Source organism: Anguilla anguilla, chromosome 11 (genome assembly GCF_013347855.1).
Source record: "Anguilla anguilla isolate fAngAng1 chromosome 11, fAngAng1.pri, whole genome shotgun sequence".
NCBI lineage: Eukaryota > Metazoa > Chordata > Actinopteri > Anguilliformes > Anguillidae > Anguilla > Anguilla anguilla.
In genome coordinates this window covers 2,270,238-2,295,237 of record NC_049211.1, presented here as the reverse complement: position 1 = coordinate 2,295,237, position 25,000 = coordinate 2,270,238, and the positions used below count along the sequence as shown (strand labels likewise).

The 25,000-nt window shown below is 47.8% G+C and overlaps 3 protein-coding genes across 4 annotated transcripts in view; 2 read left to right on the top strand and 1 right to left on the bottom strand.

The window, feature by feature from the left end:
• LOC118207950 (period circadian protein homolog 3-like) overlaps positions 1-6,766 on the top strand; it is a 26,752-nt gene extending 19,986 nt beyond the window's left edge. Inside the window, exons 18-22 of the mRNA XM_035382172.1 lie at positions 1-430; positions 1,091-1,238; positions 2,173-2,368; positions 2,712-2,862; positions 3,941-6,766. The exon at positions 1-430 is cut by the window's left edge and continues 253 nt beyond it. Coding sequence (XP_035238063.1) covers positions 1-430; positions 1,091-1,238; positions 2,173-2,368; positions 2,712-2,862; positions 3,941-4,045 — 1,030 coding nt within the window. The 3' untranslated portion in view covers positions 4,046-6,766. The remainder of the gene's footprint in view (positions 431-1,090; positions 1,239-2,172; positions 2,369-2,711; positions 2,863-3,940) is intronic.
• Positions 6,767-7,442: 676 nt separating this feature from the next.
• Positions 7,443-13,831, bottom strand: LOC118208486 (prepro-urotensin II-beta-like). Of its 2 annotated transcripts, XM_035383207.1 has the most exons (5): positions 13,694-13,831; positions 11,177-11,318; positions 9,703-9,828; positions 9,159-9,202; positions 7,443-8,001 (listed from the first exon to the last, which is right to left on the bottom strand). In XM_035383207.1, the coding sequence occupies exons 2-5, from the start codon at positions 11,193-11,195 to the stop codon at positions 7,888-7,890; spliced, it is 303 nt and encodes a 100-aa protein (XP_035239098.1). In that variant the 5' UTR covers positions 11,196-11,318; positions 13,694-13,831; the 3' UTR covers positions 7,443-7,887. The 2 variants fall into 2 exon arrangements, with proteins under 2 accessions (XP_035239098.1, XP_035239100.1); XM_035383209.1 differs by lacking the exon at positions 13,694-13,831 and having other exon boundaries at positions 11,177-11,378.
• An 872-nt stretch (positions 13,832-14,703) lies between these two features.
• LOC118208105 (coiled-coil domain-containing protein 50-like) overlaps positions 14,704-25,000 on the top strand; it is a 25,115-nt gene continuing 14,818 nt past the window's right edge. Inside the window, exons 1-4 of the mRNA XM_035382403.1 lie at positions 14,704-15,121; positions 16,429-16,559; positions 23,323-23,385; positions 23,950-24,073. Of these exons, the coding sequence (XP_035238294.1) occupies positions 16,508-16,559; positions 23,323-23,385; positions 23,950-24,073 (239 nt within the window). The 5' untranslated portion in view covers positions 14,704-15,121; positions 16,429-16,507. The remainder of the gene's footprint in view (positions 15,122-16,428; positions 16,560-23,322; positions 23,386-23,949; positions 24,074-25,000) is intronic.

The following is a 25,000-nucleotide window of genomic DNA, read 5'->3' as shown; positions in this document are numbered from 1 at the left end:
GCCCTATCAGGGCTTCTCGTGCCCCCCCAGCGCCCCCGGTGTGCTGCCTACCCCGGGGGGGGTGGGGCCGTACGTGGCGCCCGTCATGGCTATGGTCCTGCCGAACTTCCCCTCCTACGTGCAAGGGGCGTGTCCTCTGGGCCCCACCCCTCCCTTCTTCCTCCCTCCCTTCAACCCCTCTCCCTTTGGCTCCTCCCCCTTCCCTGCGTTCCCCGGCCCCGCCCTCGTGCCCCGGGCTCCGCCCACCCCCGTCCCGCCCACCCCCTCCCCCTCCCCCGGCGCTCTGGACCCGCCCTCTCAGCTCTTCTCCAGCTCGAGGTCCAGCTCCCCGCTGCAGCTGAACCTCCTGCAGGAGGAGCTGCCCAAACCCGCCCAGCCCCAGGGGCCCGCAGGAGACGCGGAGAGCCAGGAGGAGGCGCAGCGAAAGGAGGTGAGCGAGCGAGCGATGACCGCGAGGCCATCAGTGCAAGCAGCACCGAGTGCAAATCAAGGATAATCCAGTTCCAAACTCCAGAACAGAGCGGTCTGTAGCATTCTAGATCTTTAGTGCAAACCTCATCAGCCCCAACTCCTGGTCCTCTAATCACGGCCCTTGAGGTCCAAGAGCTGCTGGCTTTCCACCTGCCCTTTACCTGGGAGTCAGGTGTGAAGTCCGGCCAATCAGGAGCAATAACCGTTCAGTTAACTACCTGGGGGAGAGAAAACCAGGGATTCAGGGTCTTAGATTCAGGGTAGAGTTTTTTTGAAGTGAGATTTTGGCCGAAATTCTATCAACATTTGTTCATAACTTGGACTTAACAACTACACAATTTTGTTAGTTTCGCTGTCACTTAAAGTTTCGCCAAACTTTGTGACAAACAAGCTGTAATGCTTGAGGTTGGCGTGTAATTTCGTGTTATGGACAGATTTTTCTTGAATATAGGCCATTACGTGCTCAAAACTCTTTAAATAGTGCTCTTGATGCTAATATTATGCTAAATTGAAAAGCTTTTCGTCATGTAAATTAAAAAAGTACTATCACTTCATCTACTTCTGAGCTTGTGCTGGTTTGTGATTGGCTAATTTGTGACTCCGCCCCCCCCCCCGTCAGGAGGAAGGTCTGAGCGATTCTGGTAACCATGACAACCGGTCCACGTCCAGCGAGGTGCTGGACCTGCTGCTCCAGGAGGACACCCACTCCAGGACCGGCTCCAACGTCTCGGGCTCGGGGTCCAACGGCACCTCCACCAGCAACACAGGTACCGCCAACCTCTGCTAGCATGGTGTAATATAGCATTATCAGCAACACCTGTACCGCTAACCTCTGCTAGCATGGTGTAATATAGCATAATCAGCAACACCTGTACCGCTAGCCTCTGCTAGCATAGTGTAATATAGCATTATCAGCAACACCTGTACCGCTAACCTCTACTAGCATAGTGTAATATAGCATAATCAGCAACACCTGTACCGCTAACCTCTGCTAGCATGGTGTAATATAGCATAATCAGCAACACCTGTTCCGCTAACCTCTGCTAGCATAGTGTAATATAGCATTATCAGCAACACCTGTACCGCTAGCCTCTGCTAGCATAGTGTAATATAGCATTATCAGCAACACCTGTACTGCTAACCTCTGCTAGCATGGTGTAATATAGCATAATCAGCAACACCTGTACCGCTAGCCTCTGCTAGCATAGTGTAATATAGCATTATCAGCAACACCTGTACCGCTAACCTCTACTAGCATAGTGTAATATAGCATTATCAGCAACACAGATACCGCTAACCTGTGCTAGCATAGTGTAATATAGCATTATCAGCAACACAGATACCGCTAGCCTCTGCTAGCATAGTGTAATGTAGCATTATCAGCAACACCTGTACCGCTAACCTCTGCTAGCATAGTGTAATATAGCATTATCAGCAACACCGGTACCGCTAACCTCTGCTAGCATAGTGTAATATAGCATTATCAGCAACACCTGTACCGCTAATCTCTGCTAGCATTGTAATGTAGCATAATCAGTAACACGGGTACCGTTAACCTCCTGCTAGCACAATGTACCCCTCGGTCCTGCACTGCCACTGGTCGTTTTGATAAGGGCACTCCGTTTTCATCATCTTTCCTGTCTCCACCAATCTCGTATCATGTTGTCTTACGTTTCCTGCTTTTGCCCCTCCCCCTTACAGGCAGCGGGGACAGCAGCCTGTACTTCGCCTCCAGCGACTCCTCGCACACCTCTCCCCCGGCCAGCAGGGGGCAGCCTCAGGGCGAGCAGGCGGCCGAGGACCGGGCCAATTTTAAGCGGTGCGTGGAGAACTCGCTGTGGAGCCTGATACAGCACACGCCGGAGCCTGTGATGATGACCTATCAGATCAGCCCAAGGTACGGTGCCACAACCACAGCCTATCAGCTTCCTCCATACTCAAACCGTAAAGGTCGTAGGGGCGGTGCCAGTCTTCCAGTTCAAGACTGCAACGTTTATTTCATCCAAACTCTTGTCATTGGCAATGGTCACCTCTCAAATTTCCACACAAATGGATATTAAATATGAATCAGTTTTTGTGTTTTTAAGGTCTGTTTCTTTAAGCTTTGGAAATTAAGAGCGAAAACTAATAATCTAGGCTCTGAGGTGAAATCTATGGTATGAAAGGTGTAAAAGTCTACTACAGAATGTTCGCATTGTGAGGGTCCAGGCCCTGGTATTAAAGTGTACCCCTGTTTTTAGGGACCAGGCCCAGGTTCTGAAGGAGGACCTGGAGAGGCTGCTCCTCCTGGCCCCCCTGCAGCCCGTCTTCACGGAGGCGCAGAAGGAGGAGCTGGCGGAGGTGCACCCCTGGATGAAAGAGCACGGCCTGCCAGAGGAGATCAACACACAGGTACCCCAGAAACACACATATACACACAGGTACCCCAAAAACACAGATATATACGCACAGGTACCCCAAAAACCCAGATATATACACACAGGTACCCCCAAAAACCCAGATATATACACGCAGGTACCCCAAAAACCCAGATATATACACACAGGTACCCAAAAAACACAGATATATACACACAGGTACCCCAAAAACACAGATATATACACGCAGGTACCCCCAAAAACCCAGATATATACACACAGGTACCCCAAAAACACAGATATATACACGCAGGTACCCCCAAAAACCCAGATATATACATGCAGGTACCCCCAAAAACCCAGATATATACACACAGGTACCCCAAAAACCCAGATATATACACACAGGTACCCAAAAAACCCAGATATATACGCACAGGTACCCCAAAACCCAGATATATACACACAGGTACCCCAGAAACACACATATACACACAGGTACCCCAAAAACACAGATATATACGCACAGGTACCCCAAAACCTCAGATATATACACACAGGTACCCCAGAAACACACATATACACACAGGTACCCCAAAAACACAGATATATACGCACAGGTACCCCAAAACCTCAGATATATACACACAGGTACCCAAAAAACCCAGATATATACGCACAGGTACCCCAAAACCCAGATATATACACACAGGTACCCCAGAAACACACATATACACACAGGTACCCCAAAAACACAGATATATACGCACAGGTACCCCAAAACCTCAGATATATACACACAGGTACCCCAAAAGCACAAAGATATACACACAGGTACCCAAACATACAGACATGCACACACACCTGCCTACTACAGTGTGCTTTTAGCCGCTAATCCATTGTGCTCAATAGCATTAGAGTATGCAGTGTGCAGTGTGTAGTGTGCAGTACACAGTGTGCAGTCAGCAGGGTGTAGTGTGCAGTGTGTAGTGTGCAGTACACAGTGTGCAGGGTGTAGTGTGCAGTGTATAGTGTGTACTGTGCAGTACACAGTGCGCAGTGTGTCACAGGAGCTGGTGTAAGTGTCTCAATGTGTTCATTACTCTTTGCAGGGCTGTGTGACCTGCATGCCTGACGCAAACTCCCCAGCCCCTCCCATTTCTGCCACACCCCACACCCAGGACCACCCCCCACAGGACCCCAGCCCCGACACCTGACACTTCACACACCACTTAACCTCCCCACGAAGGGGTGGGGCTACGGGGACTTAAGAGCCACTCCCACCCACATCGGCCAATGGGAAGGAAGAAGGGAGGAGGGGCCAGAACCAAGTGGGAGACTCGGACCTTCAGTTCTTGCCCTGTGGGCCTGTGGGACCCGTCACACCATGTGACCTGTACAGAGGGCGGGGCTTCACCCTGTGAAGTTTACACATAAAAAACAATGGAACGTAAACAGGAAGAAAGGCCTGGGTCTAAACAGGATCAGCTTCCTCTCTGAAGAGACTACAGAGGCCTGGTTAGGCTTCTTTTTTTTTTGTTTTATTTTATTTTATTTTATTTTTTCCTTCCCACCCGTTTCTCTGCCGAGCCACTGTTTGGCCTCAGGAGGCGGAGCTCTGTCCTGCCCGGATGACGTGCGTCACGTTTTTATTTAACCGTGTAAACCCCCGTCTCCTGCTCTCTGTCGGCTGCGCTCCCCCCGCGCTGCGTCTGGGCTAGTCAGCGGCTTTTCGGCGTTCGGCTGAGACCCCTGACCTGTGCGCGCGTCGGCGTCTCCTCTGAGTCCGGCTGAATCTGGGCCAGGTGGGCGTGGGCTCAGGTGAGCTGTTCTCCTACACCTGTGCGTGGTGATGACCTCACCCACGGGCCGCAGCTGGGACCCGTCCGGTGTGTAGAGGGAGGCCCGGTTAGTTTTGCGATACGCTGGTGTTGTAAAATAGCATAACGACGAGAACAGTTGTGTGCGGTACGCAGGTTCTGTGTGCGGTACGCAGGTTCTGTGTGCGGTACGCAGGTTCTGTGTGCGCTACGCAGGTTCTGTGTGAGGTACGCAGGTTCTGTGTGCGGTACGCAGGTTCTGTGTGCGATACTCAGGTTCTGTGTGCGGTACGCAGGTTCTGTGTGTGGTACGCTGGTATTGACTGTGGCCACTGTTCATATGTACATATCGGGCACCCGTCACTGTAGAGAGCAAGACCGTTTTCCCAGTCACTATGGAGACGGTGGTTACAGAAGAAAAACCCTGAAAATGTCTCCTCAGAGGTCATGTTTTCTCTTTTGGGGCGCAGTGGAAAGACGGGGGGGGGGGGGTAGGACCTGTATGTGCTCATTTCGGGGGAACCTCCCCTCAGGTAGAGAGAACCTCACACCCCCGTTGGTCTTTCCTGTGACGTACGTTTCCCCCGTGCTCTGCTGGTCTGATGTGTGCTCACACAGACCGCTTCATAATCCTGTACAGTTCACATGTTGACTATAAATATAGCCGTTATTTTTATTTTTTTGACTTTTTATGTTGTGTATTTATTTTTGGTCTGATGGAAAGCCTGTTGGCCAGTATTGGATTGTCCTTTTTGGGGAGGGGGGGGGGAGCAGTTTTTAATATTGAGCCTAACAGTAAGGGCCTGTTTCCACTGGTAACGACGATAAATATAAATCCCCTGCTGGTGTCCACACTGTTGTTGTGCACCTCGGTCAGTCCACACGCATTCTTATCGCGAGAACGGCCAGTCCAGATTGTCCAGATGTTTACTGAAGATCGCTCTGAGAGTGATCCAAACAGTGTCCAATGTTATCATCTAGCTGAATTCTTTCAAACTTATTTTGAGATATTTGTTGAGTATTTAATGTTAAATATACAAACTTGCTTTCATTTGAATTTGGACATTGTTTATCATTTTACGGTTATAGTTATGGTTTCCTGTGGAAACGGGCCATAGTCCAGCGAATTCAATATTTTATTTATTTTTATTTTTTTGCTCTTTCCTGTTAAACGCCCCCTAGTGACCGTACAGAGCTTCCACAGAACCAAAAACCAGCTTTCCGCTCACAGATGTTTTCTCATAAATCCCAGTTATCGTTATGTTGTGTTTCCTGACTGCTGAAGCTAATGCAGCTGTTGCAGGGCTCCGCTCGTGTTGCTCCTCTCCTCTCCTCCTCTGTGGTCAGTAGGGAGCGGTTGTCCTCTCCTCCCCCTGAGATCTCACAGCTTCTAACGCAAAACCACCATCACTCTTAACCACAGCCCCTTTCAGTTAGCAGACAAGCAGCTGAAGCATTATGGGGCTTGTAGTTTGTGGTTATGGAGTGGTTATAAGTGGTTATGAGCTGTTATGAGTGGTTATAGAGTGATGCTTGGGGAACCACATCAGGCCTGAGGCTGCAGTGTGCTGTTCGTCGCCAGTCCGATGACTCTCCAAAATACCGGATAAAAAAATAAAAAAAAATTTATTTCTTCACTGAGTCGTCACATTTACCTGCAGACACTGCGGCCCTCCAGGAGTTCTGTTTGTCCCTCACAGTCACAATAAACTGCATTACTGTGTATTATACTGCATCTTTAATGACGGAGGATTTCTGTCATCATTTTCTAAGTATTTTTTTATGTCTTGTAATTGTGCTGAAGGAGTTTTGTAAATCTTAAGTGGAGGTGTACGTCATCAGACATAGGTAGAGTTCCTGGAGAATGATCCACCCCTGTCTGCTGGAAACCTGAACACCTGGACACTGAACACTGATCACTGAACACTGAACACTGCCGTGGGAGTCACAGTGCTACTGTAGTACCTGTACACGATGGCCTTTTTTTTTTTTTACAAAGGGAAAAAGAATAACCATGACTAGCAGTGTGTTAAGAGCCGTACGGCCGTCTGTTCAGAAAGAGTTTCAGAAAGTGATGCCGTCAAACATCCGAATAAAGACAAACTGTTTCTCCTTTCAGCGCTGAGTGTCTGTTCAGTTCTTTTGCACCTGATTTTTCTTTTTTCGTTTGCTGTTCTTGCTCAGATTAATTAACAGACACAACAGAGGTCTTGACGACATCTGAGTTTATCGCTCTGTTGTTTTTACACAAACACACCTCTTTAACACCGTCCTGCAGGTTTTCACTTCTACCCTAATTTGGCACACCGGATTCCATTAATGAGCAGCTCATTGAGGTTTCTTGCTGTTGAGTGAGGTGTGGCTTTGTTAGGGTTGGAGTGAAAACCTACAGGCTGGTAGATCTCCAGGAACAGGGTTGCACACCCCTCATCTAGACTGATAACTTCCAAAGGTGGAATTGTTTTGTGGAAGTCCTTTATGTGTTGGGTTTAAAAATCTTGATTAATTTTTATTGCATCTCTAACGTGTGTTTTTCCTGTTTTGAAGGAAAGCTTTACTGACTGCCTATGAGAGGTTGAAGAGCAGCTGCAGTCAGCAGCCACTGTTGACTCTGATTTAACAAAAATAAAGAAATGATGCCTTGTCAAAAAAAGGAATGAAAGCTTTATTCCTGCTGAAAGCAGTAATGTGCCTGCAGGTACTTTAACCAGGAGCTTAAAACACACAGTCCATCAGGACACTATGTACATTTGAGTTACACGGGCGTCACTCTGTCTATGCCACATTTTTGTGTTTCAGTTTTCGTGTAGTGTTGTCTGAGCACTGAAAGCCTGCTATGGTGCTCCAGTGGTCTAGATCTAAATCCAAGGCAACAGTAGAGCTATGGGAGGAGTAGGTGCACACATCTTCAGCTGCTTATTTAAGGAAATGTTTGAGTGGAGTTTGGTCCATACCTCCTGTTTCAGCCCAACAGATTATAAGGTTGATTATATAGATCGATTCAACTGTTATGACCACGGCAACTGTTCAAGATTGTTGAGTGCAGCAGTGTAGGCAATGTGCACTGTCTGATCTGCTAATGACAGTTAGACGTGTATGTGTGCATATGTATGTGTGCATGTATGTGTGTATTAGTGTGTGTTTGTGTGTGTGTATTAGTGTGTGTGTGTGTGTGTGTGTGCGTAAGAGTGCGATTCTCAGTCCTTGTCTCCTCCATGGTGGATTTGGGGGTTCCTCTCTCAGACGCAGTACTTCCAGAAGCACTCGGTGGGGTTCCCCCTCTTCTCGTACTGTTTCCTGGACCCCAGAAAGCGCTGGAAGGGGTGCAGCGAGCCCGAATTCTCCAGGAGCCCCTGGACAGAGAGAAAGGGTGAGATTTAACCTGACTTCCGCCTTAATGTTCATACAGTATATCAGACACCAAAATAAGGAAATGGCGTGATTCTAAACTGCAGTGAATGGCTCCTCTGCAAAAAATTTTTTTTAATGTAACTGTGTCCTCACTTTTTTATTCTCCTTTTTAATAATATAATCACATTTTTAGCAACACTTGATATATTGAATTTGTCAAATAAAATACAGACCTGTATTAAATGAAGCCTGTAATTAATTACATGTAAGTTACTAAGTAATTAATTGTGTTCTTATCCGTATGTTCCTAATTGCGTATGAAACCTTTGTATAACATATAACATAACATACTTAGAATAACTGAGAATTAAAAAAATCACACAATAAGGACATGGGTTTGTAGAGCAGCATTGTTTAAACTATGTTTGGTATTTCAGCTAAAATAGCTATTTTAGTTCAGCATCAGAGGATATTCATGAATATAGAATGTAGAAGGAGGCCAGGGAGTCTAAACTGACCCCTTACATGGCTACAGAGTGTAGCACAGTGGGTAAGGAGCTGGGCTTGTAACCGAAAGGTCGCAGGTTCGATTCCCGGGTAGGACACTGCCGTTGTACCCTTGAGCAAGGTACTTAACCGAAATTGCTTCAGTATATATCCAGCTGTATAAAATGGATACAATGTAAAATGCTATGTAAAAGTTGTGTAAGTCGCTCTGGATAAGAGCGTCTGCTAAATGCCTGTAATGTAATGTAATTACAGCATGGACTGTTGCTATCTAACATACACTAACATATCAACAGTGCACGTTCAACCTATTGTGGATTCAATTCAGCAACCCTACTTCCCTCCATGTGATTCATTCACTATAATGTGTTAATGTTTAACCATGACTAATCAACAATGGCCATTTAATGATGTATAATGTTATTCTTAATGATTTATTAAGTGATTATAACTGCAAACTGGTAAAAATATAACCATAAACGAATAAGGAAAAAAAAGGAAAAATAGAAACAAGAAAAAAAGCAATAATGTAACAATAACAATAGGAAGAGGATATTAGAATAATCTAGTTTTAATTTTATTTAAAAAATTCCCCAAAAATGTATTTAGAAGAAATAAAACTCCATAATTCCCGTATACGTCCCTGACTCACCTCTTTTACAGACCCGACAGGGATGAATCCAGCTGATCTGGAACCTGTGAAATAACAAAACCAAATTTTCAGAGCTGGGGGGAGAGTGGGGGGGGGGGGGGCGTGGGCGGGTTCAGAGAGACTTGGAATCCAGTCAACATTCGTCCTTTAGTTTGACGATTATAACTGCAAATCTTTTTTTTTTTTCCCCCTCATGAACAATTTGCGGAGTTCAGCCGTCAGTATAACTAACTCACCAAACTGAGTTTTTGACGGAAGAGTGTGACGCTTGCATTTATTTGCTCGTCAAAACTCCAAGGGAATGTTGATTTGAATACAGGTGGAAAAAGTGAATGACTTCACTACAGGTCAGGACAACAGGAGAAACCTCTGTCTGCAGACGGGGAGGGGGGCGGGGGAAGAGGGGAGAGGGGAGGGGGATGAAGGGATGAAGGGAGGAGGGAGGAGGGAGGGGGCAGGGGGCAGGGGGTGCGCTCTCCCTAATCTGTGTCACGCTTTTATTCCGTGTCATTAGCAGCAGCGCTGTGTTGAGCGAGAGCGTCACCGTCTCTGTGCAGCTCCTCTCTCAGCAGGGCGGGGACCCCTGGGCCCGTCCCGCTCTGAGACGCTCTGTCCCGGTCAGAAATCGAAAATTCGCCCAAGCCGACTGCCCCTCCGTCCTCGTCCAAAACTGCACCCGGAGCAACAACAAGAACAAACAAGCTTCACATGCTTTAGCCCCACTGTAGCAACAAAAACAACACACCAGCAACTTCTTCACCCCATGCAGTGACAAAATTGTCACGTTGTCAATAATCACACCTAACTAGAGAAACAAAAATCAAGTACTGTCAACATTCACATCCCACAGCAACAGAGTGATGTGATGACAACAATAGAGTACCACTGTCAACAATCACGATCTATGCAGCTACAAAAACATGCTAGCCAAAAAAACATGCTAGCAACAATCACACTCTTCTTCAGCAACCAAAAAAACATGCTAGCAACAATCACACTCTTCTTCAGCAACCAAAACAACATGCTAGCAACAATCACACTCTTCTTCAGCAACCAAAACAACATGCTAGAAACAATCACACTCTTCTTCAGCAACCAAAACAACATGCTAGCAACAATCACACTCTTCTGCAGCAACAAAAACAACATGCTAGCAACAATCACACTCTTCTGCAGCAACAAAAACAACATGCTAGCAACAATCACACTCTTCTTCAGCAACCAAAACAACATGCTAGCAACAATCACACTCTTCTTCAGCAACCAAAACATGCTAGCAACAATCACACTCTTCTTCAGCAACCAAAACAACATGCTAGCAACAATCACACTCTTCTTCAGCAACCAAAACAACATGCTAGCAACAATCACACTCTTCTTCAGCAACCAAAACAACATGCTAGCAACAATCACACTCTTCTGCAGCAACAAAAACAACATGATAACAAATTTCCAAGGTTGACCGTATGTCAACAATACCAACATACTGTCAACATTTACACCCTACTGTAGTAACAAAAACACATTATCATCAGCTTCTTCCAAAACTGGAACCCCAGTTCAGCTACTGTCAGTACAACCTGCCAACATTTACACCCGCGACATAGCTCAGGAGGTAAAAGCGGTTGTCTGGCAGTCGGAGGGTTGCCGGTTTGATCCCCCGCCCTGGGTGTGTCGAAGTGTCCCTGAGCAAGACACCTAGCCCTTAATTGCTCTGGTGAAAGAGAGGCATCAATTGTAAAGCGCTTTGGATAAAAGCGCTATATGAATGCAGTCCATTTACACCTGCATGTGGGGGGAGAAATAACAGGCAGTAACTTCAAGAGCAACAGGTGGCCAACACCTGCACTTCAAGCTTACATGGCTAAAACAGACCTGCATTAAACCAGCTGCAATCTACAGGGGCCAGGCTTGGGGGCTGAGACCCCTGTTAAGGGCGTGGCACTCACCCCCCTCTTTAATTTTTTTCTTTTTTGTTTTTTTTTGGGGGGGGGGGGGGGGGTCCGGCTGATACTCACCGGGCTCTGTGTAGCGCATTTCGGTCGAGTCGAAGGTGGGGTGCGTGTGCAGCCCCCCCCATCGCGCTGAGCAGCAGGCTGCAGGTCAGGAGGAGGACTCTCATCTCTGCAGGCTCGTCCCGTGTGAGTGTTCCTCTAGAGCCTTTTTGGGAGGGGGGTCAGTGTGTACTGCTGCTCTCCCGGCACCCCATCCCAATTTATATACTCCTCCACCGACCTGACGATCACGCAACACGCCCCCGCCACCCCCCCCCCAAAAAAAACAACAAACGACACCCTCACGATGGAGGCCTTTCGTTTCAATCACTCGTTTCGTTTCTCTTCTTTACTCATCCCTTCATCGTAAATCACTGGGCCAGTCAATCGAATGAATGAATGAAAGGAACAATAAAAAAAAAGGCGGGGGGGGGGGGGGGGGGTCACAGTCGACGGGCCGCGCGGTTTTACCGCCACGACTTTAATTAACTTTTTCTTTTCACCGCGACGATAAATCTCCAGGGCACAGGTGTGTAGAGCGCTGTCTTATCAAGCCGGGAGGGTGGATGGGCCAGCTGGGGGCGGTAGGGGCGAGGGGGGGGCGGGGGAGGGCTGGGGAGGGCTGGGGCGGGGGCGGGGGCGGGGCGGCTTTGGATGGACGGAGCTTTAAGTCAGATGGGGTGGGCAGGGGTTGGACTCTTGACTAATTTATTGACGCACCCTTGTCAGACTTATTCACATGAATAAATATTAGGCCTGAGTCTAATTTTAAAAGTGCACAGGGCAGTTTGCCTCTCTCTCACGAACCAATGAAGATTGTAGAATTTATCCAGGGATGCCCCCTGGGCCCAATCCTGACTTAAGGAACTTTGAGGAGATATTCACCTCCCCCCCCCCCCCCCCCGCCCCCCCAACCCAGGCTCTTAGATGAAATATAGGAATATGCCTAAAGTTCACATTCCATCACCTTTTGCTATATAAACCATATTATTAACTGCTATGAGACATGGGTGACTTTGATTATGAAATGGTTGCCTCATTTAAAAGGGTTTCATTTCCGTAAAAAATCCCCAGATGAGAATCTGGGTTTTAAAACACAACAGCTGCGCCAGACACACACTTAAACAGTGTCACCGGCCACAGGGTGGAGAGGGCAACCTTGCCACAGGACAATTTAACCTCTGTTTAAAAAATTATTTTTAAGAAGCTCCCGTGTTATGTGCTTCCTGGCGGATGTGAGGGAACCTGAGAACCCAGGGAGTTATCAATACCGACAGCTAATGGAGCCAAAGAGACTATATAATGTAATTTTAAAATGTAATGTAATTAATTTACCCTTCTGTGAATTCCAAACAAGTTAATCAGTGTAGCCCAGCACTGCCGGCAGCTAAATACGAAATAAGGGAATTCTGGAAAATTAAATTCTTTGGTGCATAAAGTCCAATTGTTACACCTAATTGAGTCTAGAAGTACCTACTTAAGACCCTACCCTGTTAATCATGTAAATTTTGAGAAGATATTGGCATACAGACTCACTTGTTTTTGCTTTTAATCTTATTTTAAATACATATGTTCTTTAAGAACGTGGTATCTCTCTCTTTTCTTCATACATTTTTTAACTGTGCGTTTCTTACTCCCAGTATGAATTTCATTGAAGCTTAGGTACACCATCACCATCACCAATATGGTTTCATTCAAACATTACGACTGCTATTTTGAATTTGTAATGGAGCTGAAATGGTTCTGCTTAATTAATTAAGGTCGTAAACCGACAAACAAAGCCAGAACGCATTTAACAATGAGAGTGGCGATCGTCTTTATTGTTGCTGTACAGATGCTGTACATAAATCAGTTTGATGCGCGGTGAAATGATTCACTAGCCTGAATGTTCCCTGCGTGTTTTGAAGGCGTTGTCTTGCCGGATATAAGCCCTTATTTTATTATTTACGTCGGAGTCAGACTAGATGACCGGGCTACAGAAGGCAGGCGATAAATAAGGCGATCTGATAAAGTGCGGCGGGGCCCTTCCCTTGATCGTCAGGAAAGAAATGCGCGTCAGAGGCACGTCGCCACGGATTTCTTCTGGTTCTGACGTCCGCTGTCTACCTTTTTCAGTTAATATTTCAGCCGACCAGACAGGAGCGATGTCGTGCTCTTGCAATTTGATGTCTGAAGAATTGGGTTGCCAAGTTCCGTTCCTACTCCTCAACTATCTCCCCATGACACCCCTTGAGCTAAAAACTGGAAGATGCCATCCTTTCATGCCAACAGTAGTAATTGAGTATCGTTGCGGTCACTCGAGAGTCAGAGTTTTATTTTTCTCTTGTAAAGCTGTGGTTCTTGGCTTCTGTGGCTGATAAAATGTTGGCTTAGGAAACCCTGCAAAAATAATCTAGAAGATCCAGTGGTGTCTGAATTGTGTGTATCAGACAGTAATAAACTGACGCATGTAATGTTTCCGGGGCACATAGGACACAAAATCTGTCCAACCAGCATCCCTCATTTACAGCCCTTAACCTTTATCAGGAAAAAAATGCTCACCTGCTCGTTTAACATACATGGATGATATTGTGAAGTAGGTTATGAATATTCCGAGGAAGATGGAAAAGAAGACTTCTGTGATACAGTGCTGTAAAATGATTAGGGAACTGGACTTCAGTAAACCGAACCACTTCGGTAAAACATCTACACTCTCCGAAACAAAGGGTTATTTGGCTTGTCTCCATAGGGGAACCCATTCTAGCTCTTTATGGAACCCTCTATGGTAGGTGTGAAAAGTGTGAAATCTCCCAGGTTGAGCCTCTTTTTTTTTATTTTTTTTTATTTTTTACAAAGAACCCTTTAGCTACACAGGGTTCCTCTATGGAGACACTGAGGAGCATTTTGGAACCCTTTCTTTTGAGAGAGTAGTTGTAGCAATAAAGAGATTGCATATTAAAAATAAATCAAATAAGACAATATGTTAAATACAGTGGTGGAAGGGGGGGGGGGGGGGGGGTTTACACCCCTGGTCAGTGACCTACTTGCACTCAGCGCATCCTTGCATTTGTGCCACAAGAGGTCACTAAACGGCCACCCATTTTCAACAAACTCGCACAAACCCATCTGGTTAACCAAAGGACAGACGTTGTTTTGTCATTTCGACTGTGGAAAGATAGAAGTGTAGATTTCAATTTGTAGGTCAATTGTTCTGCTATTTTTGGCCAAATAACGTCAGCAATCGTGGTTTGACACAGTGGTCTTGTAAATTTTCGCAACACATTGACTATGGGCCTTTTACACTTTTTTACACTTTTTTTTCAAATACATGATTATTCAGGAGAAATCAGGAAATAATTATTGTGTTGGTTAGCACAATTTCTCCGGAGGAGTTATTTCCTTCCATCTATAGATGTGCAGCTTGACACTGACCTGGCAGGGATCCAAAAACAAATGTATTTGTGTCGAATTCATTGTCTGTTTCATGAATGTTTCGTTTATTTTAAGGAAGAAAAAAGAGAAAAATAACAGATGTGTCAAATGTGCATCAAGGCAAAAAAAAGTGAAATCAACTTTATTCGTAGCAACAGGCACCGCAATGACCGCGCAAGTTTCCAGCTTTAATGAGGAGTAATTCTCAGTTTTTTATGTCCATGTGGGCTGACGGAGCGCCCGAACAACAAACAAGACTACAAGAAGCCAGCGGGTGCACGCTGGCCATCGATAACGGTCGACTTGCCGTGGAAAAGAGATTTGTCCGCATTGGGCTCCCGTCCAACAGCCAGCTGGCTGGCTTTGTTTCAGTCACGAACGAAGACGAGACGAGGAAAATCACAGCAACAAAGTTACCAGCTGCAGCCAACGCCAAGTGGTGCAGTTGGACGCGTGATCTCTAAATATATGGGTGCGGAGAAAATTGATGGAGAGCAGCACACAGAGGAAGCAAATACTGGAAAGACGACGTTTCTATGCCTTTCTGAAGATAAGCAGGTATATTTATAATGCGGCGTTTTTGTTCTTAAAGTTTCTAACTTGTGATGTTTGATGCGGTGCAGACTCTTGTATACTAAAAAGTGAGCTTTCTGTGTGTGTGTTAACCAAAAGAAAAAGAAAAAAAAAAGCTCAGGTAGCTTAGCCTCGGACGAAACGATGTTCTTTTAATTGTGTCCATACTATGCGTCGCTAAAGAGTTAACCAAAACAGCAGTACGACTAATTGAGTTTCCACAATAGCTCTTTCAGTGTTCTGCCGGCTGACATGGCCTTTTAAACAGTTTCAACAGTGAACGAATAGTTAACCTGTCAAAATCTGAACAGTCAGCAAACCTAGGTAATTTTGCACACGAAAGTGATTCAGTAATACAACTACTTCGCGGAATCACCGTGCAGTCACTGAAATATAGAAGCAGATTGGCAATCCCATGGCTAGAAGTAGTAGGCTATGTGAGTTTTTTTATTATTATTTTGAGAGTGTAGGCAAAATCGGTTTCACGTCTTTGCGGTCATATAGGCGTCGCGAGACAGGTTTTGTCTGTCGGTTGAGCTTCTAATTCAGGAAAACAGCGCCTTTGTGATGCCCGTTTTATAAAACAAAACGGATTAAATTCAGTGATTCGCAATCTCGGTCTAGGGGGAACACTGGTGATTTTCGTTCCAACCACAAGTGCTATACCACTATTTAAATAAGTTCTTAATTTTTTCCTTAATTAGGTGGTTTTAATGTTTAAAGGCATTATTTACTTTCTTAGTAAACATTATGATTTCAGAAATATACATGCCATCAAGAAGTACAAAAATGTTTTAACTGATAAAATGAAAGACTGATGCTCAGATATGAAACGCTTAATTGCAAAAATAAAAAAAACTTGGAAAATTCTGGGTTTGCACTTGTGGTTGGAATGAAAGCCAGCATACACGGTGGTCCCCCAGGACCAAGTTTGAGAACCACATTTAAGAAGTCTACATTTTGTGGGAAAGTTGCTTATGAAAGCTGTTGTCATGTCAATTTTCTCTATTCCTGTCATCTCCATTATAGTGTGCCGTACCGTTCACATTTTGAATGTACCCTACAGTCAGTAAGTGATGCGGTGTGTCCTTGTCTCTCAAACCCTACGGCGGATTTGTTTTTAGAATGGCAAATGCCGGGTTGCGGGGAACACGCAGCGCAACAGAAGGCTCGTCCAATCGCCTCTTCGTCCGTTTAGCTGTACACAAGGCGCGGTTAACGGGTTCAGTTGACAGTTTAGAGGACAGGTCGAAGTGTGCGGATATTCGCTAACGGGCGTGTCTCTTTCCCAGGAGGTGACCTCTCCAGACAACACCGCGCGCCTGCGTCTGCCGTCTGACGTGAGTCACTGACCGCCATACACGGACAGCCATGATGACCGAGCTCGAGATTGACCAGTCACACCTGCCTCGCGTGCAGAAAGGTAAGCGCGCGCCTGCTTGGCGGCGGGTGCGAGGAGAATGCGATGGCGTAGGCTGCGCGTGTACACACACCCACTTTGCAGAGCAGACGCCTATTCTTATTACAGTAGCCGGTTTCGTGTGTTAAGTGAACAGGTTGTGCATGTCGTTTTTTAACCCGTCTTGTCTTCATATTTTGGATGCACCCAATGTCCACAGAACTGTGGTTAAAAAACACGTAAGAAAATCTTTGGATACCAGTGGTGTAACACTTTTATAAAACCTGGTTGGTTCACTCCAGGAAAAGTAATTAAATGTCATGCTAAACAAATTAATTTCTTTGATTCTCACTGCTGTTAAACTCAGGATAGGGTCATTTCTGACCCTGCAGATAACAGGAAGGGTTCATTGGGTTTCCAACTGGAGATGTGAGTTTGAAGCCAAGTGAAATTTTGTGCTCAATCAAGAAATACAGAACTAATCTAAATTTAAGAAGGGTGCGTTTAAATTAATTTAATTGATTGTGCTTAGAAAGTTACACCCCTGAAAGTTGCTGTTGCTGAAAGTAGAGACTGTGAACAAGCGTCGACTTTTACCTCCTGTTTGCACGAGCGTCTCTCGCTGCGTCTCAGGACTGAAAGCAGCCGATAACCATCGGCTACTGAACGCTGTAATTCTGCAGAACATCTGTGATTGTTTTTGTTCATTGGTAGTCATGGCGATTAAAGCGCTTGGCCCAGCCGAAGCTGAGCGGCCCTAGGTGCGGTCCGGCCTTTTTTTTCCCCCCCACAAGGCCTTGCGGTTCTGCGCAGATCTGCAGGGCCCACCCCGGGCCCGGCCGTGACCGCCGCCGCTGCGTGGGCATGTAGCGGGTGCCTGCCGTTTTGGCGGCGGGTGTGAGATTCCGGGCGAGGCGCGGCTTCCTGCCACATTCAGAGCAGAGCTGTGATGCCCGCTCGCTCGCTCGCTCGCTTGCTCGCTTGCTCGGGTTCGAGTCGCCGCGTTTATCTTCGCCTCCCTGCCGGGGCGCCTCCGGTGGCCCGGAATTCGCTGATGAGGCCCCGGAATGCGATCGCTGCCCCAGATGCATTCTCTGCGGTCTCAGTGGGCGGAGTCACGGTGGGCGGAGTCACAGCCCCCGTCAGACGGATTTCCCCCCTGAGTTTGGGCCCAGCCAGACAGCGAAGGGATGCATAATGACCTCTATTTTACAAACAGGGAGGGGAGGGGAGGGGGGGGGGGTGGTGGATGTTGGGGTGCAGCTTCTGCTCAATCATGTAGAGCAGGGCTGCCCAACCCTGTTCCTGCAGCCCTACCGTCCTGTAGGGTTTCACTCCAACCCTAACAAAGCCACACCTCATTCAGCAGCCAGAGATCTCACTGAGCTGCTAAAGTCAGGTGCACCGAATTAGGGCTGAGCTGAACCCCGTCTCCAGCTCTGCGTTTTGGGGGTAACCTCTCGGGTCTCTCAGTCTTACGGCCGTGCGTCTCCGTGCACCTCACACTGCTCCTCCTCTCTCCCACAGAGCGGGGTTCCCCTGTCCGTATGCCACAGTCAGGAACCTTTAACACACTTTTATTTAAAGTCACGTTTTTTGGCCTGAATTTGAAATGCTCAGCAGCATTTTTCTTAATCTTTACCCAGAATGCAGCAGTGCGTCGCTGCGCTCTATTTCCCACTGCGTTCCCTGAGGAGTCGCCGCACTGAGTAAACATTCTCTCTGCTTCCTCCCTCCTTATCGCTTCCTGTGTTTATTTATTCTAACCTTTCTCTTCCAAATCTGCTCATACTGGGGCTATAACTCCTGCCCCCCATACCCCTCCCTCCCCAGCCCACCCTGTCCTGGCAAACGCATATATTTTAGCGTGCGGGGAGCAGGTTGCCAAATTTAGTAAAAACATCCCCCTGGAGAGGAGGGGGCAGAGAGATGGTGCTAAAAATAGGAGCCCTGTGGTTTTTTCCCCTCTGTCACTCACTCTCTCGGTCACCCGGTTCTTCTGTCTGCCTGTCCGTGTGTCAGACACACTGTGATATCAGTACTGGCCTTCATCAGCTGGGGCTGAGAGAGAAGCCTGCTGACAGGTGTGTGTGAGTATGAGTGTGCCTGTGTGTGAGTGTGTGAGAGAGAGTCAGTGTGTGTGTGTGTGTGTGTGAGAGAGTCTGTGTGTGTGTGTGTGTGAGAGAGAGAGAGAGAGTCAGTGTGTGTGTGTGTGTGTGTGTGTGAGAGAGAGTCTGTGTGTGTGTGTGTGTGTGTGAGAGAGAGTCTGTGTGTGTGCGTGTGTGTGTGTGTGTGTGTGTGTGTGTGTGTGTGTGTGAGAGTGTGTGAGAGAGAGTCAGTGTGTGTGTGAGAGTGTGTCTGTGTGAGTGTGTGAGAGAGAGTCAGTGTGTGTGTGTGTGTGAGAGAGAGTCAGTGTGTGTGTGTGTGAGTGTGTGAGAGAGAGTCAGTGTGTGCGTGTGTGTGTGTGTGAGAGTGTGTGAGAGAGAGTCAGTGTGTGTGTGTGTGTGAGAGAGAGTCAGTGTGTGTGTGTGTGAGTGTGTGAGAGAGAGTCAGTGTGTGTGTGCGTGTGTGTGTGTGTGTGTGTGTGTGGCTGTGGCTGGAATCTCTCCTCTAGTTGCTGCTGACAGCTCCTGGAGAGCAGCACTCAGCACACAGTGCTGTAAAAGGAGCTTCTGTTTGAGACGCCTGCCCTCTCCCTCACTCTCCCTCTCTCCTGCCACTTTCCCTCTCTCCATTTCTCCCTCACTCTTCCTCTCTCCAACTTTTCCTCCCCTTCACTCTCCTGCCACTTTCCCTCTCTCCCTTTCTCCTTCACTCTCCTGCCACTTTCCCTCTCTCCCTTTCTCCTTCGCTCTGTCTGACTTTCCCTCTCTCCTTCACTCTCTCCCTCTCTCCTCTCTTCTACCTCTCTCCAGTCCTTCACTCCATCTCCCCTCCCACCCTCCCTCTCTTTCCCTCTGATTTTGAGCATCAGTTCATCTCATTCCCGCTCTTATCCGGAGTGACCCGTACGGTTGGCTACACTCTTTCCTCCATTTACACAGCGGGATATTTCCGCTGGAGTAATTCAGGGTCAGCAGACTGTGTCCCACCCGGGAATCAAACCTGCAACCCCGCTGTTACCAGCCCAGTTCTGTAACCGTTATGCAGCACTATGGTCCATTTCTGGTCTCTCTCACCCGCCCCCCCCACCCCCCCTGTGAGCTATGACATCATTAATGGCTGCAGTGGGCCAGGTTTGGCGTTTTATCCAGAAGGCCTCCTTGCAGGACACACCCTTCTGAGGGTTCTGAGATTCCACGCTAGCTGTGGTGTGCACGAGGCAGGTTGGCGGGCTCGCACACGCGTGTGTCACGCATGACACACGCTTTACGCATCCGTCGCTCGTCCTGCACGCCTGTCACTCTCTCTTTTTTTCCCCGTTTGTGATCCCTGTCCCGGGAGCGTGGGAATGTTGGGTTTGGGGGTTTCCTTTGTCTGAGCCGTCCCGTTTCGAGATCAACATGGCCGAGCTTTAATCACGGGACGGCTTGTCCAGGCCCAAAATCTGGGAGTTGTTGAACCTTGGACGGACGGTGGGGGTGGTGAGTGGGACATTGAGTTTAAATTATTTTTGAACACGACCTTATTATTTTTTCCTGTTGTTTTATTAGTTCATATTATTTAATTTTATCTATTGTATTATTTTGTCTATTTTATTATGTTGTGAAAGCAGACTAAGCTGCAGTTTATGTGTGCTGTGTAAATAAACTTTGCTTGATTAATTTGGCCCAGAGAAGGCTGTTTTTATTGGCTCGCTCGCTGTGGCGGTCAAACCCTGGTAAATATTTGCAGATGGCCGGTTGTTTTCACGCTGAACCTTGCTGGGGAGGGAAACGTGTGTTGATGTGACCCGGGGGGGTCCTCCAGCCGACCGGGGGGGTTGTCCTCCAGCCGACTGGGGGTTGTCCTCCAGCCGACCGGGGGGTGTCCTCCAGCCAACCGGCGGCCGTCCCTCCCCTGTTTACAGAGCCCGTGAAGGAGGGGGTGTTCCCGCCAAAACCGCCACGGCTGTGAACCGGCCCTGTTTGTGTAGATCACCGCGTTGGTCTGGGGGCTGTCCCAGTCTCCATGGTGATCAGGGTTACGCTCGGTGCTGTCATTGTGTCACTGGGAAATGATAAACGATAACCTGAGGATGTTAGGAGGCTTCCCAGTCACTGGGCCCCTATATTGGGTCCTGAGTATCAGTAATGGAGACTTGGGTTTGCTGCAGACCGTCTGACGCACATCAACTTCATAATTCTATTGTAAAAATTTTAATGTGAAAACAAACGTGAGCACCCTGTGGCCCGCCATGGCTGGAGAGGGCAACTTGTGATATATTAATTAGTTAAGGGTCTGTACTTGTATCCACACATTTTTGGGCTCGATTGACAGGTGTGGTTCCACCTTCTCACATTCAGCAGTGCACTTAGATTTTCTTTGGCTGTGCTACATAAATGGCTTATGCGTGTGTGTAAATGTTCCCTCTGATGAGGGTGTGTCCTCCTGACTGAGTTAATGATGAGGTACGGTCCAATCGCATTCCCCTTTGATGTGTTAATGGTGAGGTATGGTCCAATCGCATTCCCCTTTGATGTGTTAATGGTGAGGTACGGTCCAATCGCGTTCCCCTTTGATGTGTTAATGATGAGGTACGGTCCAATCGCATTCCCCTTTGATGTGGTGAACGCGCGGTATGATCTCAGCGCTCGTAAACGGCCTGTCTTCGGCTCGCTGCGGTCTGGCGCGCGTTCACTGAAACCCTGCGCCAGCGAGACGGCGGCCATCTTGGCGATGTTTATGAGCCGCTGTAACCGCTGGTTACCGCGGGCTGCTGACCCGTCGCCGTGGCGACTGTCATCCGCGTGTATGCAAGAGCGCACGAGTGTGAACGCGTGCCTGTGTGTAGAATATAGGATGGGCCTTGTTGTCGTGTTTGTTGTCTGTGCTGTATGTAGTCCGTTTTTACAAACCCACCCACGATGCACTGCTTTGTAGTTCTCTGATCTACAGAAAGCTCCCACAGCAAAGGCCTGGGTGACTACTGGTCCTGACCTCAGAGTCCACCCCACATTTTTGTGACAGCCTGATCAGCTCCAGGCAAATTTCAGTCTAATACAAATTATGTAAATATAAAAGTCACCCACTAGACCTTCTTGGTGTTTAGGCTGAACACTGGTCCTGGTAAATAGTGTCTAAGGAGGAAAAGTTCCTTAATTAGAAGAATCAACATGGCAAACAGAGTTTTATGCCTGTCATCGTTGAGGCAAATATTCCAAGGACACCCTTTAGTTTTAGTTTATGTTGACCCCCTTTAGGGAAAATCACAGTGCTCAAGTCAAACCAGGAAGTGAATGTGCCCATCCTAATATTGACACACTGGGGACACCATCTCTGATGTCACTGTGATCTGATCCATGTCTGTCCCCTGCTTTCTACAGCAACTCACAAACGCCTGGAATTATTCTAATGAGCCAGTACTGGTGACGCCTGCCTCATTTAGGAAAAGTTTTTATTAAAAATATTTTTTTGGCCTATATCCACCTTCTGCTAGCCAGAAAAGGAACGTTTCCAGAATGTTCTGGGAGGTGCTCACTGTGCATGCTGTGAGTGCACTCTCAGCACGTTTTGCCCACGCTGTGCGATGCTGGCCTTGGTGATGCTGAGCTGTGTGTCTGGGAGCCTGACAGGAAGAGGGTGTGGGAGCTGATGGGGTCCGCAGTGGGCAGTGCCAGACTACGCCCTCTGCATCCTGCCGCCCTGCTTTGGCACGTGCCCCCTCGCCCCCCCCCGCCCCCTCGCCCCCCCCAGGCCGTGTTACTGCAGGCGCGATATAAACGCTTTTCCACGCCCTGCATACTTGCATAATTATGCAGGCTTACTGTCTGTGTTCTTTACTTACGCGGCTTTAAAAAGTATGTGTGCATAACATTGCTGAAATGCCAGGCTGATCTCTACGCTCGTCCTTAATGCCCCCCCCCACCACCACCACCATCCACCGCCCCACACCTCCTGGCTGCTTCTACAGGAAGGCAGGAGGTCTTGTGACTCTGGAGAGGAAGTGAGGGGTCTCTCTCTCTCTCACTCTGTCTCTCTCTCTGTCTCTCACTGTTGCTTTTTCTGTCGCTTTTTCTCTCACTCTCTCTCTCTGTCACTCACTCCTGCTCTCTCTATCACTCTTTCTTTCTTGCTCCCTCTCTTTCTCCCTCTCTCTCTAACCCTGGCCCTCTGATTGGGTCCTGGCATACCTGCTCTCTCTCTCTCTTTCTCTCTCTCTCTCTCTCTCTCTGGGTAAACTATATGAGCTTTCCCCTGTCGCTTTCATGGTCGGTCACATGACTACCCGGGATGGCCTGGCTCCTCAGGAAGTGACAGTGAAGTAATGATATTGGCATCCTGCATGTGTGACGGTCACTCCCAGCCTCTCACAGGCCATCGCCCCCCCCCCACCCCCCACCCCCCCCCTGCCAGGCTCGCTGATCCACCATCACCTGCCTGGACACAGGGGTAAAGCAGGGTGTTGTGGGTTTGAATACCTGCTGTGCTTTCGAGCGAGACTCACAATGAGCTGTTTTATAAAATGTCCTTTTGTGCGAAAGCTTTTCAGTATCAGTACCCCAACTGTCTCCCTACCACAGTGTGTGAGTGTGTGTGTGCGCGTGCGTGTTTGTGTGTGTGTGTGTGAGTGTGTGTGTGTGTGCTTTATGCATTGATGTGTGTGTGGAGTCCTCACTGTGTGTGTGTGTGTGTGTGTGTGTTTCAGTGTGCCAGTGCTTCGCGGTGCTGGAAGACGGGGTCTTGGCTCATAGCCTGCAGGAACAGGAGAGTGAGTACTGGCTGTTATTAACCCCTTATGAAGCTTCATAAGATCCCATTGTGTCTGTGTAAATCTCCAAATATCCTACAAAAAAGCTTCACAAATGCTTCCCAAAACCCCCCTTTCATCCACCCCAGGGTTGCCATAAAATCCTGTTACAAAATTATGTGTTACTACTATATAACATTTACTCTGGACTCCAAAAAAATGAATAGCGTATTATTATTACACCTATAATAAGGTCAGGTGGGACTGTTTTGTTAGATTGGTAGATTTTTATGAGGCTTTGTGAACGATTTCATACTGTAGAATCACTCTGTGTTTTGTCCCTGGTCTCTCTCTCTCTGGTCGCTCCTGGTCTTTCTCTCTTTCTCTCTCTCTCTCTCTGGTCTCTCTCTGCTCTCTCCCGCTGGTCTCTCTCTCTGGTCTCTCCCTGCTCTCTCCCGCTGGTCTCTCTCTCTGGTCTCTCCCTGCTCTCTCCCGCTGGTCTCTCTCTCTGGTCTCTCCCTCTGGTCTCTCCCTGCTCTCTCTCTCTGGTCTCTCTCTCTGGTCTCTCCCGCTGCTCTCTCCCAGTTGAGCAGCACTACAGCTCAAACGTGCAGAAGAGTCAGCGGGTTCAGACGGATCTCCGGGTCGCCAAGCGGCTGCAGGACGAGGAGGAGAGAGAAGCCCCCCTGAGCCAGACTGCGCGGCGGCTGTGAGGACCTAACCCCCCCCCATATACGCACTATCCCCCCATATGCTATTCACCCCCACCCCCCATATACATGCTATCCAACCCGCAATGTATGCTCTATCCACCCCCCCCCCCATTTACACAGTATCCAACCCCCCATTTCCACATCATCTACCCCCCATATATGCACTGTCCAACCCCCCCAAATACGCACTATACAACCACCCACCCCCCCCATATAAGCGCTATCCACCCACCCCCCGCCCCATATACATGTTCTGCTGTCTTGCGTTTATAGGCCCATCTCCCCATCTGTTTGGGGAGTGTAGATCAGGGGGTGAAAGGGCCGTTGTCCGTGCAGGTTTTTGTTCTAGCCCAGCACTACAACACCAGATTAATCTAATTAACCAATCACGGTCTTCAAGCAAAGCCCTGATGAGTAAAATCAGGTGTCTTAGTGCTGGACTAAAACAAAAACCTGCACCCATATCATCCTGTTTTGGCACAAGTGCTGGTGCGTTGCAAGTGCACGATCGACCACAAGAGGTCGCTGTCGTCACTCACTTAAACCCTCTTTCATCTCAGTACAGTCATTACAGTGCATTGCAGGCATTAGACAGGCTTATCCGGAGTGTCTCACTTGGTTTGATTTCATACCAGACTGGGGCGTGTTCAGGCCCTGAATCCAACCGCAGAATGAGCCACCCAGCAGCCTCTGAAGCAATCATGTTTTTTGTATTTTATAGCATTTTTATATGATTTTACTTCATATTTTACTGTTTTACTTTACTATCATGTTAAATTTGAACGAAAGTACATTTAATAAAGCGGTCATGGAGAAGCATTTCAGTGGTTAAAATCCAACAGAACGGCTGAATCAGGGCTGGGATGTAGCTGTGGTGGATGCTGAGGTGGAAGGTCTGTGTTTGCACGTCCAAAACCCTCAGG